General features: G+C 40.8%; 1 protein-coding gene across 6 annotated transcripts in view; it reads right to left on the minus strand.

The window, feature by feature from the left end:
• Positions 1 to 7,208: 7,208 nt before the first annotated feature.
• Positions 7,209 to 19,583, minus strand: part of HPCAL1 (hippocalcin like 1) — a 122,654-nt gene continuing 110,279 nt past the window's right edge. For 4 of the 6 annotated variants that reach the window (XM_081944722.1, XM_081944719.1, XM_081944718.1 and 1 more), the window contains 3 exons: positions 17,491 to 17,894; positions 14,796 to 14,901; positions 7,209 to 8,413 (listed from right to left, as the gene is read on the minus strand). In XM_081944722.1, coding sequence (XP_081800848.1) covers positions 8,316 to 8,413; positions 14,796 to 14,901; positions 17,491 to 17,868 — 582 coding nt within the window. In that variant the 5' untranslated portion in view covers positions 17,869 to 17,894 and the 3' untranslated portion in view covers positions 7,209 to 8,315. Of the gene's footprint in view, positions 8,414 to 14,795; positions 14,902 to 17,490; positions 17,895 to 18,078; positions 18,102 to 18,165; positions 18,255 to 19,583 lie in introns of those variants that run through there. The other 2 variants (XM_081944723.1, XM_081944720.1) reach the window with 2 other exon arrangements.

Genomic DNA, 19,583 nt, shown 5'->3' on the forward strand with positions numbered 1-19,583 from the left:
CATTCTTAGCAGACAGATAAGAATTTAATAATCCACAATCTCCAAGGAATTAAAATAGAAAAGAGGTGGATGATGGAAAGGGTGGTTACAAAGTCTTAAAGGTCTATTGAGACACTAGTGGTAGTGGCTTTGATGTGACATCTTGAAGCTGAACAGATTAATTTTCCATGCACTTATTAGCTTTCCATGAAAATATACTAGGATGTTTCTTGGCTAAGCCATCACTATCAGTACATAGCTGGGAGAATTATTTTACCAGTCAAACTATGAGCTCAGTTCCAGTCTTAAATTAGTTAACAGGCAATATTTATTTTTTTCAACAAAGGTTTTTTAAACATCCAGGGTGGCAAAATTCCAGGTACGTGCTATTCCACCTGGCTTGATACCTAACGACTGCATAGTCAAAGGCATACAGTCTTGTGATAACAGAGAGTATGATAGCATACTATTTCAAATATATTAACACCTTTAGAAGGGTATCAGATCCAAGGTGCAAGAATCCAGGTGACCATTAGATGGCAGGAAATAGCTCTTTAAGGCTACCTCTTTACCTCTCTTGATGAATGTTTTTTTTAATGTACACTGAGAGCTTATGCGCCAAAGACAAATTCCTTTTGTGTCCAATCATACTTGGCCAATAAAGAATTCTATTCTATTCTATTCTATTCTATTCTATTCTATTCTAATTCTAATTCTAATTCTAATTCTATTCTAATTCTATTCCAATTCTAATTCTAATTCTATTCTGCCATCTAATGGTCATCTAGATTTTCTGTATTCCAGACCTGGAGACGCTACCTTTGGGATCTGAACTGATGTGACATTTCACGGTAGAAACTTTTTTTCATTTTCCAGGTAACAAAAAAGATAAATTCACAACTGAAAATGTTTGGGTTACTATAATCCTGTGATGTCTGATGGATCAAAGGGAGATTAGTGTGCATCGGATTTCCTCCTCTGAAGATATAAACCACCTCCAGCCTCAGGAGAGATCGAATTCTATTCTTTAACTCCCAATGCTTCTTTTCTGAGTTCAGATAGCTGCTATATAAGAAAAGCACAAATCAAGGCCGTCCAACAGGTCTGAAGAAGTTTGCATCCAAACTCTCCAAAGAGTTGGGGAAGTCTTTATATCAGATTCAGAAATATCTCTGTCTAAACTTCCAGCTTATTACTCATTTTGGCAAGGTATTAAAGTGCATCATAAAACTCAGTTTGAAGGATCACCTAGATATATTACAACTTGCTTCAGACGGAGTTTGGGTTCAGCTTTGGTTATTCTAATTTAACCCTGAACTGTTATTGGTGCTTGACAAGGAGGAAACAGCCTTGCTAAATGATCTGGATCTCTTAGCTTTTTCTTTTTTTAATGTGATGACTGAATTACATTGCCACCATGATGGTTATGGTGATACTGTTTTGAGGTGGCACTCGCTGAATCTGAAAGCTGCTGGATCTCTGAGAATGTTATTGGGAGGCTATTGCTTCAATTTGTGAACTTCATATTATATGTTATTTTGTGTATGAGAGAGAGAGAGAGAGAGAGAGAGAGAGAGAGAGAGAGAGAGAGAGAGAGAGAGAGAGAGAGAGAGAGAGAGAGAGAGAGAGAGCAGGAGAAGGAGGGAGTGGGAATGAGAGAGGGAGAGGAGCGGGAGAGAGATTATGCTTTCAACATCTGTATAAGCATACATTATTGAGTGAAATCAGAAACAGGTTTTATTAAGCTGATTTAATGCCCAACTCTCTTTGTTCCATCAAAGACAGTGGATTAAAATCTAAAAATCAGATAAGCACATGCTTACCTGGACAATATAAATGTTTGGGAATATGTTTATTTCTAGAATAGTTTCATGGCCCGTTGTGGATGACACTGTGGTCTTCTCGTTGGTGCTCAGGTGGCACTTAAGGGCTTTTTATCAACTACTTTTCCCATAACCCAGAGAAAAGGATTGTGCTCTGAGTAGCATTGTCTGCATTAAACTGCTCCAATGGTGCTCTAATTGAAGATGCCTTTGAAATATGTGGAGAATCTAAGATTGGTTCCCATAGTATCACCAGAACATTTACTTCTATTTATTGTAAACGGCATAAAATACCATTTTTTCCCCATTTTAACTGGCTTTCATTTTCTGGATCCAGTTCAAAATGATAGCGGTATCAGTACATTATTAAAGCTTTAGTTGAATTTTCTTGTTCATTCAATTTTACTGATGGTTAATTGACGTGTTGTACCTTTTGAAATCTTTGTTAGCTATTTGCTTGATCTGTGGATTGAAAAAAGAACACTGTGCTATAATGGAGACATTTGTCTGCTTTACACTTAGTAATAATAATAATCTTTTCATTTATTCTCTATTCTCCAGACTAGCATCACCAGTCAGAATAGCAAGGAATCCAAAGATAGGTAGCATTAGTTCCATTTTTCTGGAAGACTTACCATGGTTGAGTCTTAGTGTCTGCAAACAATAACGGAGAAACTGTGTCTGTTTTGCAAACACAGGTCCATTAATTTTTCCATAGATAATATTTATGTGTTGCAAAGCACCTTTCTTACGCATTGTAGATCCTTGCAGCTCTTACAGTTTTAAACATTATATACTTAGGTTGGTTTTCTCCCTCAGGGACTAGAATTGGGCAGGGCTTTTATTGTTTAGAGCCTTGGGAAAGGATTTCCACAATCCTGATCTACTAGAATGAAAATCCATTGTTCACAGAACCAGATGATGAGGTTGCCCTTTGCCATGTGCATAGTTAACTATCATTACATAGCTCATCAAATTCCTTTACTTAATTAACTGGATTTCAGGCAGTGTTCTGCACTTTTACAAATATGCCATATTTTTTTCTAGGAATCAAACATATTTGCTATTAGTGATTGCCTTCTGATCATGATTTTGCCCTAAAGGTCTGAACATCAACAGAAGGCTCGTGCGAAATAAGAATGTGCCAGAAACAGACACTGCAAATAATCCAGGAATGACACTTTATTGTTGTCGGGTATAATAGAAACTTGAAAGCTTGTCACGACTTCCCTCTGCCCCATTCCCCCTTGATACCAGACAAGATCAAGATGGAATTACTCTGAGTCTCTCATTCCTCCTTCTTTCCCAGGACTGATTTTTCTTTTAGTTTCCTGTATCTTTTCCTGCATACACTTCAGACTTATCTTTGCTCTACAGTGGGCTCCATATGATAGAATATGTTATCCACAGATCTGCTTTTAGTCTTTGAAATGTTCCCTGTATTCTGATAGCCCCTTAAAATAATTTTATTAGTGTGTATTCAGCTTCTGCAGCACCTGATTTAATATTGATTAGTACAGATGATTATTTCTGGATGAGATTCTGTTACTACTTGTTTCTTTGTTGTGCATTGTCCATCCTTGTTTTAATGAACATGGCAAGAAATTGAAAGAATGTGTGAGTGACATTATGCCCATTATTTGCACTGCATCCTTGTCCAATACGGAGTATACATCTTCTCTAGGATACAATACAATGGGACAGATAATTCCCCCAATTATGTTAGGTGGCCATTTCTTCTATGACGGTTGTTGTCTGTCTGTCTGTCTGTCTGTCTGTCTGTCTGTCTGTCTGTCTATCTATCTATCTATCTATCTATCTATCTATCTATCTATCTATCTATCATCTATCTATCATCAATCAATCAATCAATCATCTATCTATCTATCTATCTATCTATCTATCTATCTATCTATCTATCTATCTATCTATCATCTATCTATCTATCATCTATCTATCATCTATCAATCAATCTATCTATCTATCATCTATCTATCTATCTATCTATCTATTTATCTATCTATCTATCTATCTTTTATCTATCATCCTATCTATCATCTATCTATCTATCTATCTATCTATCTATCTATCTATCTATCATCTATCTATCTATCATCCTATCTATCTATCATCTAATCTTCTCTCTCTCTCTCTATCTAATCTATCATTCTCTATCTTCTCTCTCTGTCTCCAAAAACAGCTTTATTTTGTAATCCTTGATTTTAAATTTTCTGCAGATTTTGAAATATTTAGAAGCATGTTAAAAACTCTATAGGAAGTCATTTACTGATGATGGTTCGTTCAGCAATTGTTCGACATTACAATGGTGCTGAATGAAGGGATTTCATTCCTGATCCAACCTAACATGAAGTTACGTCCGCTTCAGCACCCGCAGTTATGTAAACAAAATTTGGATGCTTGGCAACCGATTGCAGGCACGCTGATTCAAGAATTTCAGCCACTCCCAAAATAGGGTTTGCTTCCAGGACAGCAGCACATGGTCTCAATATAGGAAGGCTGCAGGGGTGATTGCCTGCTTCCCAAATCTACAGAACAGGTAAGTGGACTGAGGCGTGATGGAGGGGGGTGAGAGTGTGAGACGCTTCATGGTGGGAAGCAGGCGCAAGGTTTGTGGGGACCTACTGGGTAGGTAATTGAGTATTTCTGGAGTGGAGAGGGAGGGCTTGGGAGGCCTGGACCAGGGCATGTGTGAGCTGGGAAGGTGTGGCAGTGTGAACTTGGGCCTGCGTTAGGTGCCCACCCAGAGACACTTAACAGTTGCAACTGGGAGAGAAGGAGTTGTTGTCATTAAGTATGGCAACTACGTGGATACAACTGTAATGGGCAGATTCCATTATGCTCTTAAGTTGAGGTCTTCCTGCACTTCATTGCTTTAGCAAGTCAAACCATAGTACCATAAAAAAAAGCAGGGCAAAGTAATCAAATCCCCGTCATTCAGATGAACGAGTCTTAGGCCAGTCCTATATTTGCCTACCCCAAAGACTTCGTTAAATTGGACTTAGAGGTTAATAGCAATAGCACTTAGACTTATATACCGCTTCGTAGTGCTTTACGGCCCCCTCTAAGCGGTTTACAGAGTCAGCCTATGGCACCAACAATCCGGGTCCTCATTTTACCCACCTCGGAAGGATGGAAGGCTGAGTCAGCCTTGAGCTTGGTGAGATTCGAACCACCAAACTGCAGGCAGCTGGCAGTCAGCAGAAGTAGCCTGCAGTGCTGCATTCTAACCGCGACGCCACCACGGCTCATGCTAATCAGATGCTAATAATATATTCTTGTCTCCAATTTTGTCTCAATTAAAAATGCAATATTTACTTCATTCAAAAGCCAAGCAGGGTGGGGGAAGACATGTCTTCCACGTTCCCCCCCTATATACTCTCATATTAGACAATATTGTGATTTTTATGGCTCTGGGTCTCCTCCTAACAGAAGTTTCTTCTGTTAAATTGTGGGCTCCTGATGTCAGCTATTGACCAATAGTGGGCGCTATGCTAGTTTCATCCTTATTGGAATTGTCTAGGTGTAGATTTCTTCCACATAAATGCTCTATGTTCAACCCTTTAACAAGATTTGAATCCAGAGTTTCAGGTACGACAGTGTCTCCTACAGGTCAGTGGCCAGTATAACATCTAAATTACATGTTTCATAAACTCACAGCTGACCTCAAAGATAATGCTTTCAAGTCTGGTTGCAAAACACAAGGACTTACATAAGTGCACCTGTACATGCACGCATGCACGCACACACAAACACACTTCTGTGATTCTAAGTGCTAATTCTTCAGAAAATACTGCTTTCAGCAGACAGCAGAAAGATGTCTCTTTATGAGAAGGGGGAGCGCCAGTTTTCTTCCCTTTCCAGCCTCCTCCTCCTCTCAGGCTTTCCAGAACAGATTTTGGAGCTGTAGAATTGAATGCATGTCAAAAGGAATGAAGGGTTCAACAGGTGAAAAAGTTTACTCAGCCTAAATCTTCTGCAGATGAATGAAGCCTTTGGCTGAGTCCCATTCAAACTACTTCGAATTCCATCATGCTAAACTAAAGATTAGCACGATGGAATTTCAGCATGCTGTATACTCTACACAAAATTCAAGGTTTGAAGTTGTTGATAGAAAGGGTACCTCAAAGGAGCATGGAAATGACGTCAACAGCCAATAATAACCCGCATCAGCTAATACAGGCACAAATTGAGACAGTTTTACCTCAGGTGTGGGTTCTGGCTTTTGCTACTGCCGGTTCGTTCAGGGATGTGCTTTGTTCGTGCGCATGCTTGATGCGCGCTACCCGCATGCACAATATTTTTAAAATGTGCTGCCTATGGCGCCAATAGAACCGGTTCAGAGGCGTGGCAGGCTGAGTTACTACCTACTCGGCCAAACCGGTCCGAACCAGTAGGAACCCACCTCTGGTTTATCTGGAAGAAAGCTCATGTATTTTTACGTCCCTCTTGGCTGACCTTGATCTCATCCATGTTGTTTTCCTGGCAGTGCTATGGAAACAGTTCTTGTTCTTCTATCCGTGTTTTAGGCTGCATTGAGAATTTATTTGATTTTTTAAAAAATTAACCTTTATTATTTTTAAAAATAACTCAATGCGATGAACATACCTAATTCTCCTCCCTTCTCCTATCCTCCCCACAACAATTCTGCAAAGTGGATTGAGCTGAGAGAGGGAGGACTGGTGCAAAGTCACCCAGCTGGCCTTCACGCCTCATGGAAAATCAAGAAGGCAATGGCAAATCACTTCCATACTATACTGCCAAAATAAAATACATCAATGTGTCCATTTAGTCACCAGTAGTTGAACTCCACCCAATGAAACCTTTATCTTTATTTTTAAGTGAAGTAATGTAACCCTCGGACCACAGCTGTAACACTTTTCAAGCTGAATGAAAGGACATTTTAAAGGATGAGATCTGAATTCTCAAAAGTTGGCTTTGTGCTCTCCACCCATAATACAAAGCTCCACTGCCAGTACTATCTTTTGCCTTATTCCAATTCCTATAATGTACCTATGTCAGGATATGTAATGTTGTTTTATATTTAAAAAAATCTGTTTCAAAAAAAGAAAAAGAAGAGAACTTCTAGCTATATTTCTGAATAAAAATAATATTGCTGATCTAGGCTGATGTTCATTTAAAATTATTTTTGATCACAAAATGAAAATACTCCTGTGGTTTATATATGCATGGCTTTTGTGGCCAGTTGGAGAGCAATGTTTCTGTTCGAAAAATCCGCGGAAGAATGGAGTAATATCCACTCATGTGCAATTTGTGTGAACACTTCGTTTTAAACTGATTCTTGAAGTTTCCTTTCACTGTTTTTTAGAAAGAAATCATGCTGCGTGCGGATTCAAGGCATCCAATAATTAAAATATAACATAGATCAACAAGAAAATTCACCTTTATTTCAATCAGCATTTCTTGGCATTAGGCAGATATTAAATAACACTGGAATGCACAAGACTATTAAACAGAGATGGACAGCCATAAATTGGTAGGAGGATCATAGTAAATGCTTTTCAAATTACCTCACCTCACTCAAAAGCCTGTTAAAATGTTGTAGCCATTGTGAGTGGCGCTTCACTGTGAAACACGGAAGCAGAATGATTCCTCTTTAGTCTTCATTAAGCACAGTAAATGCTGGAACAATCCACAGTAAAAATGGACAAAGTGTTGCAACCAGTAATTAAAACAGTGATATACCCACAAACAGCTAATCATGCAGTGCCTTAATGGCAACTTGACTATGTATAAATATCATAATCCTTTTCTTAAAAAAATAATAATCATGGACAACTAGAAGAAATGAAGGATGAAGTCTACTTCATATATTAAATATGACCTAAATATTTATGTAAAATATGTGTGCGTTTGTATACACACACACACACACACATAACTGTGTATATGTATGTGTGTGTGTTATATGTGCATATCTATTTTGTTTCTTAAAAACCGCACGACTCCAGTTTTCTTCCCACTGCTATGCAAGTGCAAGCAATTCTCCTCATTGAGAAGGAAACTGGAGACATGCCATTTAAAAACAAAAAACAAAACCTGCTTAATTTATTCCACATTTCATAAATGATTTTCTGGGATATAAACTGCCTGTCATTCGTTGGTGTCCTAGCAGACAAAAATTACATACGGTATCTTTTCGGAGTTACTAAAGTCATCCATTTAGGTTAACTGAGAGGAATACCATTCCCCCTCTTTTAACTTGCATGTAAACATACCTTTCGGTTACACTCAATGTGTACAGGGAGTCCTAACAATAATGTGCAGTGAAAAAGAGAATTGGGATATTGGAAAGAAAAATCGTATCACAGCTGATGAGAAGAGTGAGGCTCTTTTTTTTTTTTCCACTTGGATACAGAGACAATCCAGCCACGGAGTTTCATCCACTAACCAACGAGGAATGGTTGAAGGCATCCATTACGAGCAAAGCTTGAACAAGCCAGTAATTTTCTTTGCAAACTGTCCAGAGTTTCATTAAAACTGACTTGCACTGCTTGGATCACACTGTAACAACCGCACAATCGAAGGATCACTCTTGGCACCTTTTATAAACTCTTCGAGAGATAGTTTACCTTGAAGGGAATAGAGAGAGACAAAATTGTGCATCTGATCTGCCACATAGGAAATATGAAGAGCAGTCTGTTCATTTCCAGCTGGTGTAAAAAGAACTATGCACGAGATTTGATAGACTGCCAAAAAGATACCCACCCTTGTTCCAAAGAACCATAAATGCTGTTTGGGGGGGGGGGGGGAAAGGGAGGTTAGCTGAGGAAACTGATATAATGTAGACTTCCGAAATACAATCAGAATAAGAACCAGACGAAATTCTCACATCCTGCTACAATTCCCAAGCTCTCAAGAAAAACGAAAATGACATGAAAACAAGTATAACCTTGGTGCTGATCTGTTGCTTCCTTTAGCTGACATCTTGCTGAAGGGCGGACTTGAAAAATGGCAGGCGGCTGAATTTCAGGCAGACACATTTTTGAACTCAATACAATTTCCTCCCTGAGCTAGATTAAAAACATTACAAACCTCTGATGCCAAATATTTGAAATTAAGTGACCGTTACAATCGAAGTTAAGTGACTTGCTTTGTGGAACTTGTCTATTTCAACATATTGTTCCTCATAAAAAGCTAGGTATGGGTGGGATAAATGGCTTCCATTGCTATTAAATCAGGACAGAATTCTGTATTATGAAAAACATGAGAATGCCACTGGAAGAAAAACGTTTTTCAATCTTCATTCATTCTGAGGCAACATGTAGAACTCATTTTCTTTGATATGTTGTGAGTTTATTGATCAAGAGTCTGAATTACTGGTTCAAAGTCTTTGGCTCCCATTGGAAAGGCAGACAATGGCAAAATGTAACAAGCCCCTACCTTCTCTGTGAAATACTCTGCCCTAAGGTATTATTGTTTCTCATTTCCTAATTTCTTAGATGGGCAAAGAGAAGGAAGCAGAGGAATGTGACATATTTCTAGGATAATTTGGACAAGCACAATAAGCGTTTATAAACGGTTTATTTGAGGAGACCATCTCTGCTTGAACAAATTCTCTAGGCCGGAAAGTGTAACAATGCAAGGATGCAAGATAGCTCTTTAAAACTTTATCGGAGCCCATCACAGTGGTGATGATCATAAAACAGTCTTAAAATTTTTACAAACTTTTTTGTGGTGGTCATTAAAAGAATCACTGAGATAGTTAAGCATGCAGTATGGTTGTTAGGCATTGGTTTGCTATAGGCATAGTTTTGCCAAAAACTGAAAGCAAAATTGTTATCAATCACGGTCACATGACAACAGGACACTGCAATTGCAGCCTGTTTGCCAACTGTCCAAAGGACAGTCCCATGACTGGAGGTGGGTGACCATTGGAACTTCAAATCTGGATCCTAACTACCCGCTAGGTAGGCCCATCAGAATTTCAAATGGTAGCTAAGCAACTGGTTGTAAGTTAAGGACTACCTGTACTATGTTCTGGTTTTCTATTTTTTTTTCTACCATATTACCAGAAAACAATGATTTTCAGCGATCACATTGACTTTAATGGTTTGTGCATATTTATCCTTTTATTTAAGTTCTCTCACAACTGAGTTAATTAGGAACAGGCAAGCTATTTGACGCTTATCCCAGATGCATTGATGTAGCCTATTTGTCTCAAAAGAGATTGTAGTTGTAAAATATGCATGCTCACAAAACCATCCAAGGAACACAAATATCAATCATCTACTAGCTGACACTTCTGCTTCCTGGGCAATCATCCCTCACATTTAGGAAGGAGCAACAGCTAGCAGAAGTTTTCAATGAGAACCAGATCCTCAATCAATGACATTTCTATCATTATTTCCTGATAAGGAATCAAAAGCCAGCCAACATAGCTGCTGTGATACAGATAGACCACTTCAGTCTGAACTAAAATCCCCCACTAGTGCTAAGGTATTCTTCTCCCCAAGATGACTATATCTAATCTTGGCAAGAAGGTAAGAAACCTCTGGAGGTGGTGGTGGTGGTAGTGGAGGTTCTCTTTGAATGGGCTGCATCTTCCTTGATTCAGCTCAAATTAACCTCAGCAAAATGTAATGATGGCTGATCAAGTTATCACCCAATGCTCGAACTAGTACTGCGAATATATATTAAATCCTTCTGGAATTAGGGTACTCTTGATAGACCTCTCTTGTGAAGAATAGCAATGCCTTTCCTATTTTATTGTTATTTTTATTGCACTCTCTATTAGAAGTGTACATATTTTCTCATATGTTTAGATCTTCGGACATATTTTTAAAGATCAAGTGCTTCAACAAAGTAAAAAAACAACAAGGTACTATTCTGTTGTTGATGTAACAACAACCACTTTCCCATTTTCATATCCCAGTGCATGTTTTAGCCCCTCTGACCCATCTTGGTAGTAACATATTTTATTTTCCTGGGCTCCAAGATCACCACACTGCAGCCAAGAAATTAAAAGAGGCTTGCTCCTGGGGAGGAAAGCTATGGCAAATCTAGACAGCATACGAAAAAGCAGAGACATCTCCCTGCCAACAAAAGTGTGTATAGTCAAGGCTATGGTTTTCCCAGTTGCAATGTATGATTGTGAAAGTTGGACCATAAAGAAGGCTGAGCGCCAAAGAATTGAGGCCTTTGAACCATGGAGCTGGAGAAGACTCCTGCGAATCCCTTGGACTACAAGATAATCAAACCGGTCAGTCCTAGAGGAGATCAACCTGTTCTTTAGAAGGCCAGATCCTGAAGATGAAACTCAAGTATACTTTGGCCACCTAATGAGAAGGAAGGACTCACTGGAGAAGAGCCTAATGCTGGGAAAGATTGAGGGTCAAAGAAGAAAGGGACAATAGGTGGCTGGATAGAGTCACTGAAGTAGAGGGTGTGAGCTTAAATGGACTCCTGGGGATGGTAGAGGACAGGAAGGCCTGGAGGAACATTGTCCATGGGGTCGCGATGGGTCGGGCACAACTTCGCAAATAACAACAACAACAACCCATCTTGGAGCAGGTACCTAATACTTATTTAACTGTAGTAGTGATGTGCTCATGTCAAGAATCATAGGGAAGATAAGCTGATTGGACACTAAGGCAGGGAATCTGCTGCCAACAACTCCCAGCATTTTTCATCATTTGTTAGTTGGACTAAGATTAGCTGGATTAAGTATTGAAGTTGAGACTTGAAAGTGACATACCGTATTTTTGGGAATATAAGACGCACCCTTTTTCCTCTAAAAAGAGGCTGAAATTATGGGTGCGTCTTATACACCAAATACAGCATTTTTTGCCTCCCGAAGCCCTGCCCCCTTCACCAAAATGGCCGTGCATAGCCTTATGGAAGCTTTCAGAGAGCTCCTGGGGGCTGGGGAGGGCAGAAATGAGTGAAAAATGGGCATTTTTCGTTCATTTGTGCCCCCCCAACTCCCACAGGAGCACTCTGGAAGCCCCCCCAAGGCCATTCATGTCTTTTGTTTGAAAAAAAATGGGCCCATTTGCACAAAAAACAGGCCATTTGGGGGAGGTTTGCAGAGTGCAAAATCTTTTTTTTTCCTTCCAGAAAGCTGTTTAGTTAGAGGGATTGATGAGAATTACATTGGTCAAATGCTGTGCCAGCAGAAACAAACTTTTAGGTGCTACAGGTTGTCAGCGATTTCCTTCTCCAGCACATGGATAAATACACCTGGAAACATCTACCTACCTACCTACCAACTCTCTCTCTCTCCCTCTCCCTACCTACTGTATTTCTCTCTCTCTCCCTCTATCCCCCTCTACTGTGTTTCCCCAAAAATACAACTTGTCCTGAAACTAAAGCCTTGCCACATTTTTCTAGTGGGCAAAAATATAAGCCCTCCCCCGCAAATAAACCCCCTGGACAACCCCCCACCTCCGGCCAGGCAGAGTGCCACTCACCAACCTAGCGGTATCCCGAAGGTGCCAAGCCACGGGAACTGGGGGAGGCAAAGATGATCACGTTGCTTGGGGGCCTTCTGGATACCCTAGGTTGGTGAGTGGTGCTGTGCCCAGCTGAAGAGGGCGGGTTGCTGGGCGGCTGCTCTCTTCCGAGCGGGCTCCCAAACAGTCAGGCACAGCCTCAGGGGCGAACAGTTGTGTTGTGCTGTCGCAGCAACGCAGCACAGTAGCCATGAAGTGACCACACTCATAAGTAGCCACCCGGCAAACCCCTTTCCAGCCGGGCACAGTGCCATTCACTGACCTAGTGGTATCGCCAAGCCACATGAGTGCCTGTTTGCCACCGCCCGGCTCTGCGGCTTGGCGCCTTCGAAATGCCAGTGAATTGCGCTCTGCACGGCTGGAGAGGGGGGTTACGTGAGCGGCTGTTCTGCTCCTGCGCCTCCCAGCCTCACGATGCCCTGGCCCAGCTCTCTCCGCAGAGCCAGAGTGCCTCCAATGCCGCCATCCCAGCATGGCTTTTTCGATGGCTTCCAAAACACGTTTTCCTGCAGTGGCCGCTCTGGGAGTACGCTCTATGGTTGTACGCTCTGGGAGTACGCTCTGCCGGCAGCCAACTCACAACCATAGAGCATACACCCAGAGCGGCCACTGCCGGAAGACTCGGTTTGGAAGCCGCCGAAAAAGCCATGCTGGAATGGCGGTGGTGGCAGCGGAGGTGCTCTGGCTCTGCGGACAGAGCTGGGCCAGGGCATTGTGAGGGTGGGATGCGCGTGAGTGGAACAGCTGCTCGTGTAACCCCCCTCCCCAGCCGTGCAGAGTGCTTTTCACTGGCATTTCGAAGGCACCAAGTCGCGAGAGCTGGGCAGTGGCGGAGAGGTGCTTACGCAGCTTGGTGATACCCCTAGGTCAGTGAATGGTGCTGTGCCCGGCTGGAAAGGGGGTTTGCCGGGTGGCTGCTCCTGAGTGTAGTTGCTTCATGGCTGCTGTGTTGCACTGCTGTGACAGCGCAACACAGCCGTTCGCCCCTGAGGCTGTGCCTGGCTCTTTAAGAGCCCGCTCGCAAGAGAGCAGCCGCCCGACAACCCCAAAACAATAAGCCCTCTCCTGATAATAAGGCTCAAGCCATATTTTGTGTGTAAAAAGAAAATAAGACTCTATCTTATTTTTGGGGAAACATGGTATCTACCTATATACCTACCTACCCTCTCTCTCTCTCTCTCCCCTCTACCTATCTACTGCATTTCTCTCTATTTTTCTCTCTCTATCCCTCTACATACCAACCTACCTACTCTCTATCCCTACCTATCTACTGTATTTCTATCTCTCTCTATTTCTCTCTCTCTATCCCTCTTCCTACCTACCTATCTACACACTCTCTCTCTCCCTACCTACCTACTGTATTTCTCTCTCTTTCTCTCCCTCTCTATCCCTCTATCTACCTACCTACTTAAAAAAAAAGCCTCTTCAAAACCTGGGTGTGTCTTATACTCCAGTGCGTCTTATACTCCAAAAATACAGTAACATCACCTTTGTTTCAGAGGGTATTGGACCACAATGGCAATAAGTTGCTTCAAAGAACTCATTTCTTGTTATATTTTGAGATATTAGTATCTTCTGAATCATCATTGGCTGAAGAAATGGTGCCCAAAACCTCTCCCCCCCCCATACCAGTTCATAGTAGGATACTTCTTTTTAATATACTTCCATGGAAATAGGCACATGTCTTGCTAGCAAGCAATATCGAGGAAACATTTCTACTTTGATCCACTATTAAAAAACAGCAGGAACCTATTTCAACACTAATGACTTCATTAAGTAGCGTCCGCACTACAAAGAACCTTAACTTTCCTTTTTCTTCTCTCCTCCTAACCTTGATGGATCAAAGGTTCTGAAGCTAGGTACTGCTTCCAAAGACAACCTCTACAGTATTTTCTTGTTGCAAAATGCAGTAGATAAAAGGAGAAATGCTATCTTTGCTTTTAGCGATTTAACTGGAGGAACAGAGATAACGGCTGCCAATCTGAAGTAACATGGTGATCTACAATTTTAATTGCTCTTTGAAATTCTAAAAAGCGTTGTTCAAAATTTGTGCAAATCGATGTATCTTTCCTATTTGTGGAGTTAAAAAACCTGCAGCTAGAATGAGCTGTACAAATTAGAATAAATGTAGTACTTTTCAATAATTTATTTCTGTTGCAAAACATTTATCTGCAAAGTTTTATATGGCTTGGCAGAGACTGTCAGTGGAAGAGAAAAACAGAATGCAAGAGAAAAAGGTTAATCTCCGGAAAATAAGTGTGCACAGAGATGAGTTTATAAACAAGGGAAGACTTAATGGTCTGGTTTTAGGACCAGATACTTTATAATTTAATTTTTTTTAATGGACAAGTAAGACTCTTGGACTTAAAAAAAAAATGCAACAATTTCTCCCTGTGCAGATTTCTTGACTCTAGATTAAACAGTGTTAAACAGATGTCTACTACTACCATTACCCCTATGTTTGGTAAGCACATCACAAAAGCTTATTGCAGAAACCTACCATCATTATTGGTATCCATCTGTCTGAAGATTTTATCTGTTCGTTTCTCTGGAGTTGATTCATCCTCTGGCATTTTCATGACTGAAGACACCATTTTATAGATTGCCTTTAAAGGGACAGCAATATATATATAAGAAAATAGGTTAACATATTTTTGGGGAAATCCAAATTTTAAAAAACAAAATAAAACAAAACCGAGGCCATTATAGTGAAATATATTAAAACATACAAAAACCAATACTGAAGGAACCCTCAAAAAGTTCTGCATTTAAAAAAAAATTCCTATGCTGTGATTTGCATCTAATATATTCCCATATTCTGCATGTATTGATTAATATATGAAGTATTTACTTATTAAGGAGAACAGATGCACTCTCTTCATTGGTATTCTGTAAACAAATTCATTTCTGTTTTTCAAGCAGCTTCCATGTCCTTTCTTCCGTAGCTGAGTTGCCATTCTGAATTATAATTTTAATGTAAACTATAGGAGATTGCGAGGTGGAGCCCGAAAGCGGGATCAAACATGTCATAATTTTGGAGTCGCTACATTCCCACAAGAGACCGAAGTCCAGCCTCCGCCATAAGTTCCATTGACTCTTAAATAGCGCTGATTTGCTGTGACCATTAGTAGATCAGATTCTTGTATATAGGTAGCCTAAAATAAACTTGAAGATTTTGAAATTAATTCCTGTTCCTGGCTACTTGTGCCTGGTATAAACTATCACCAAAGGCAGTCAAATCATTTGCACGTTTCTATTTTCCTCCTTTGCTACAACTATTCCTGAAAAGGCTTATGCTTCAACTATGTATTTAAATAGATTCCACTATTGTCATTCATTCTTGGTTTGCTAAATGCTTCTCTCACTTTTTCTGCCTTCATGCCATCTAAACTAATGTTTGCCCCTCTGGACTGCATTCAATCAAATTATTACACTATTTTCTCCAAAGTTCATCCTTTCTTTTTCTATTATTAACATTCACTAATGTGTAACATGCCCTAAATTATGAATTCTTCTTTCATGCATACCTACAATAGTCTAGAAGACAATGAATTCATACTGTGTTTCCCCCAAAATACAACATGTCCTCATAATACAGCCATGACATTTTTCTGGTGGGCAAAAATATAAGCCCCCCCCCTGCATATAAGCCCCCTGGACAACCCCCCCACCTCTGGCCGGGCAGAGCGCCGCTCATCAACCTAGCAGTATCCCAAAGGTGCCAAGCTGCAGGAACCTGGGGGGAGGCAAAGGTGATCGCGTTGCTTGGCCCTTCGGGATACCGCTAGGTTGGTGAGCAGTGCTATGCCCCACTGAAGAGGGGGGTTGCCGGGTGGCTGCTCTCTTGCGAGCGGGCTCCCAAAGAGCTGGGCACAGCCTCATGGTCGAATGGCTGTATTGCGCTGTCGCAGCAGCGCAACACAACAGCCATGAAGCGACCACGCTCACAAGCAGTCACTCAGCAAACCCCCTTTGCAGCCGGGCACAGCACCATTCACTGACCTAGGGGTATCGCCAAGCCGTGTGCCTGTTTGCCGCTGCCTGGCTCCCACGGCTTGGCGCCTTCCAAATGCCAGTGAATGGCGCTGTGCACGGCTGGAGAAGGGGATTGCACGAGCGGCTGTTCTGCTCTCACTCACCCGCCTCCCAGCCTCAGGATGCATGGTCCAGCTCTCATTACGGAGCCAGGGCAACTCTGCCACCATCCCAGCTTGGCTTTTTCCGCGTCTTCCGCGTCTTTCGGCAGTGGCCACTCTGGGCACACGCTCTATGGTTGTACGCTCTGCAGGCAGCTGGCCCACAACATACTGTTGCCTGCATCTCACTTACTTGGAGATACAGATAGTCCTCAATTTACAACCACTTGTTTAGTGATCAAAGTTACAATGGGATTGAAAAAAATGACAATTTTTCACACTTAAAATGGCTGCAGCATCCCATCGTCATGTGATCAAAATTCAGACGCTTGGCAGTTGGCATTTATTTAGGACGGTTCCAGTGTCCCAGGGTCATGTGATCACTTTTTGCAATCTTCTAACAAGCAAAGTCAATGGGGAAGCCAGATTCACTTAACAACCATGTTATTAGCTTAACAGCTGCAGTGATTCACTTAATAACTGTGGCAGGAAAGGTCATAAAACGAGGGAAAAATTTACTTCATGACTGTCTTGTTTAGCAACAGAAATGTTTCGTTCAATTTTGGCTGTAAGTTGAGGACTAGCTATATATGCATGTACTGACACATGTAGTATGCCAAGAGGAACTTTAACTGAAATATACTCCAAGGTCAAGATTATGGATAGCAGTCTTCCCAAAATTGGTGCTTTCTAAATCTACTGGATAGTTTACAGTCAGCATGGCCCATATATCTCAAGTGCACCAGGCTGAAAATGGCTGCTATACTTGCATTCAAGTTAAATAGGTAAAATATTTGGATTGCACTAGATCCAGGGGTGAAATCCAGCAGGTTCTGAAGAACCAGTAAAGGAAATTTTGAGTAGTTCAGAGAACCGGCAAATGCCCCCTCTGGCTGGTCCCAGAGTAGGGTGGAATGGAGATTTTGCAGTATCCTTCCCCAGCCATGCCCACCAAACCATGCCCACAGAACCAATAGTAAAAGAAATTGAATTTCACCACTGACTAGATCGCCTTAATATTTAATTAGATGCTTTAATTTTTATTTATTTTTGGCTCACCTGCACTATTTCAAGCATTTCAGCACGGCTAATGTATCCATTGCCATCAAGATCATACATGCTAAATGCCCATTTCAGCTTCTGTTCAAGCTTTCCTCGAGATGTAACACTTAGCGCAATTATAAATTCCCGAAAGTCTATCGTCCCATCTCCATTGGTGTCAAAAGTGCGGAACACGTGCTCTGCAAATTTTGAAGCATCCCCGTATGGGAAGAAATTCGCATAGATCTTTTTGAATTCATCAACAGTCAAATGGCCAGTGGGGCAATCTTTTAGGAAGCCTTTGTACCACTCTTGAAGCTCATGATCTGTGAATTCGGTGTTCTCTCGGAGATCCTGGAGCACCTCAGGTCTCAATTTACTGTTCTGTTTCCCCATTTCTGTTCCTGGTTATTACCTAAGAGCTGAAAACAAGACAAACAATTAGTTCATTCTTCCCACAGCTGAAATTCAAAATGTAGCTCTATTAAGCATGTACACAGCAGAAGGGATGAAATGGGTTCCTTATAATATTCAGCATTTCCAAGCCTGATGCTTATTTTAAATAAATTGGATGGATAAATGATTTCTTCAGAAGGAATACTATACATTTCTTTCTCCGTTTTCCTTGAAATGCATTGTTGTAGAGAAGGTTATTACAGAATACGAGGGGGGGAAAAAGAAGGTAATACAGACCACCAGGCAAATACATTCTTGCTTTATTAGTATAGAGTTTGTAATTTGTTTTCATAATTGGCCTTCCACCAAATAATAGCACCCTTCCACCGCAAAGGGATTCTTGATCTAGAAGAGTTTTCAGCAATGAAGAGAAGAGGGAGTTTTTACAAATGCAGTGCAGCCTCTTTAACATTGCTCAATCATTAACAGAAATCTCCCTTCGTAAAGCAACAAAGCAATATCAGAAAACCTTCTGCAAACACAAATTGCAAATTCCATCCCAACCTTTTAGTGAAACAGCTAGAAAGGCCATTCTGTTGCCTCTCCATTGCCAAACCCTCTGCACATATTATCCTCGTGATTACAACCCTTTTGAACAGTAATTCTTCATTTCTCTTCCTAAATGCAGCCTTCGTCCGTGCCAAAAAGAAAAAAGAAAAAGAGGCTAAATGGGATTTGTACACGCTTGCTTTAATTAATTCTCATATTTCTCCCTACATAATATATTTAGAGAGGTTTATTGAGCTCTGAGGCCAAATATTTTCTTCATTTACCACTGTTTTATATAAGCATAATATTCTAGAAGCTTTATTTCATTAGAATGTTTTTCTTGCACACAAGGCCTGAGACTGACGGTATATTGTGTTCCCCTGTTATTTCCAGGACCAAAGTAGTATCTTCTCCATTTTACCCAACAAGTTCTTCCATAGGGTTCCAGTTCATTATATTAAGATATTTATCAAATATTTTCCGTTGTCCTCTATTCTACTTTAGGTAATATATCCACTCTTTTAGCCAAATACTTTAGAAATGCTTGGAAAGTTCTTTCAAGAATTCCAAAACAAGTAAGTGAGCTGCAACAAAAACAGGAAATAAAAGGAAACCTGAAAAAGCTACCAAAAGGCCACTCCCACCCCCATTTTTAATGGGGCAACTCCCTGTGCTCACTATTTCAAGCAGTTTTTCTTGGAAGGTGCATTCATGAGCCTAAAAAGCGATTTAGATAACTAAATATACAGGTGAAACTCGAAAAATTAGAATATCGTGCAAAAGTTCATTTACTTCAGTAATGCAACTTAAAAGGTGAAACTAATATATGAGATAGACTCATTACATGCAAAGCAAGGTAGTTCAAGCCGTGATTTGTCATAATTGTGATGATTATGGCTTACAGCTCATGAAAACCCCAAATTCACAATCTCAGAAAATTAGAACATTACATGCAATCAATAAAACAAGGATTGTGCATAGAACAATAACAGACCTCTGAAAAGTATAAGCATGCATATGTACTCAGTACTTGGTTTGGGCCCCTTTTGCAGCAATTACTGCCTCAATGCGGCGTGGCATGGAAGCTATCAGCCTGTGGCACTGCTGAGGTGTTGTGGAAGACCAGGATGCTTCAATAGCAGCCTTCAGCTCTTCTGCATTGTTCG

Source organism: Natrix helvetica (assembly GCF_964273705.1).
Source record: "Natrix helvetica genome assembly, chromosome: 2".
Taxonomy (NCBI): Eukaryota; Metazoa; Chordata; class Lepidosauria; order Squamata; family Natricidae; genus Natrix; species Natrix helvetica.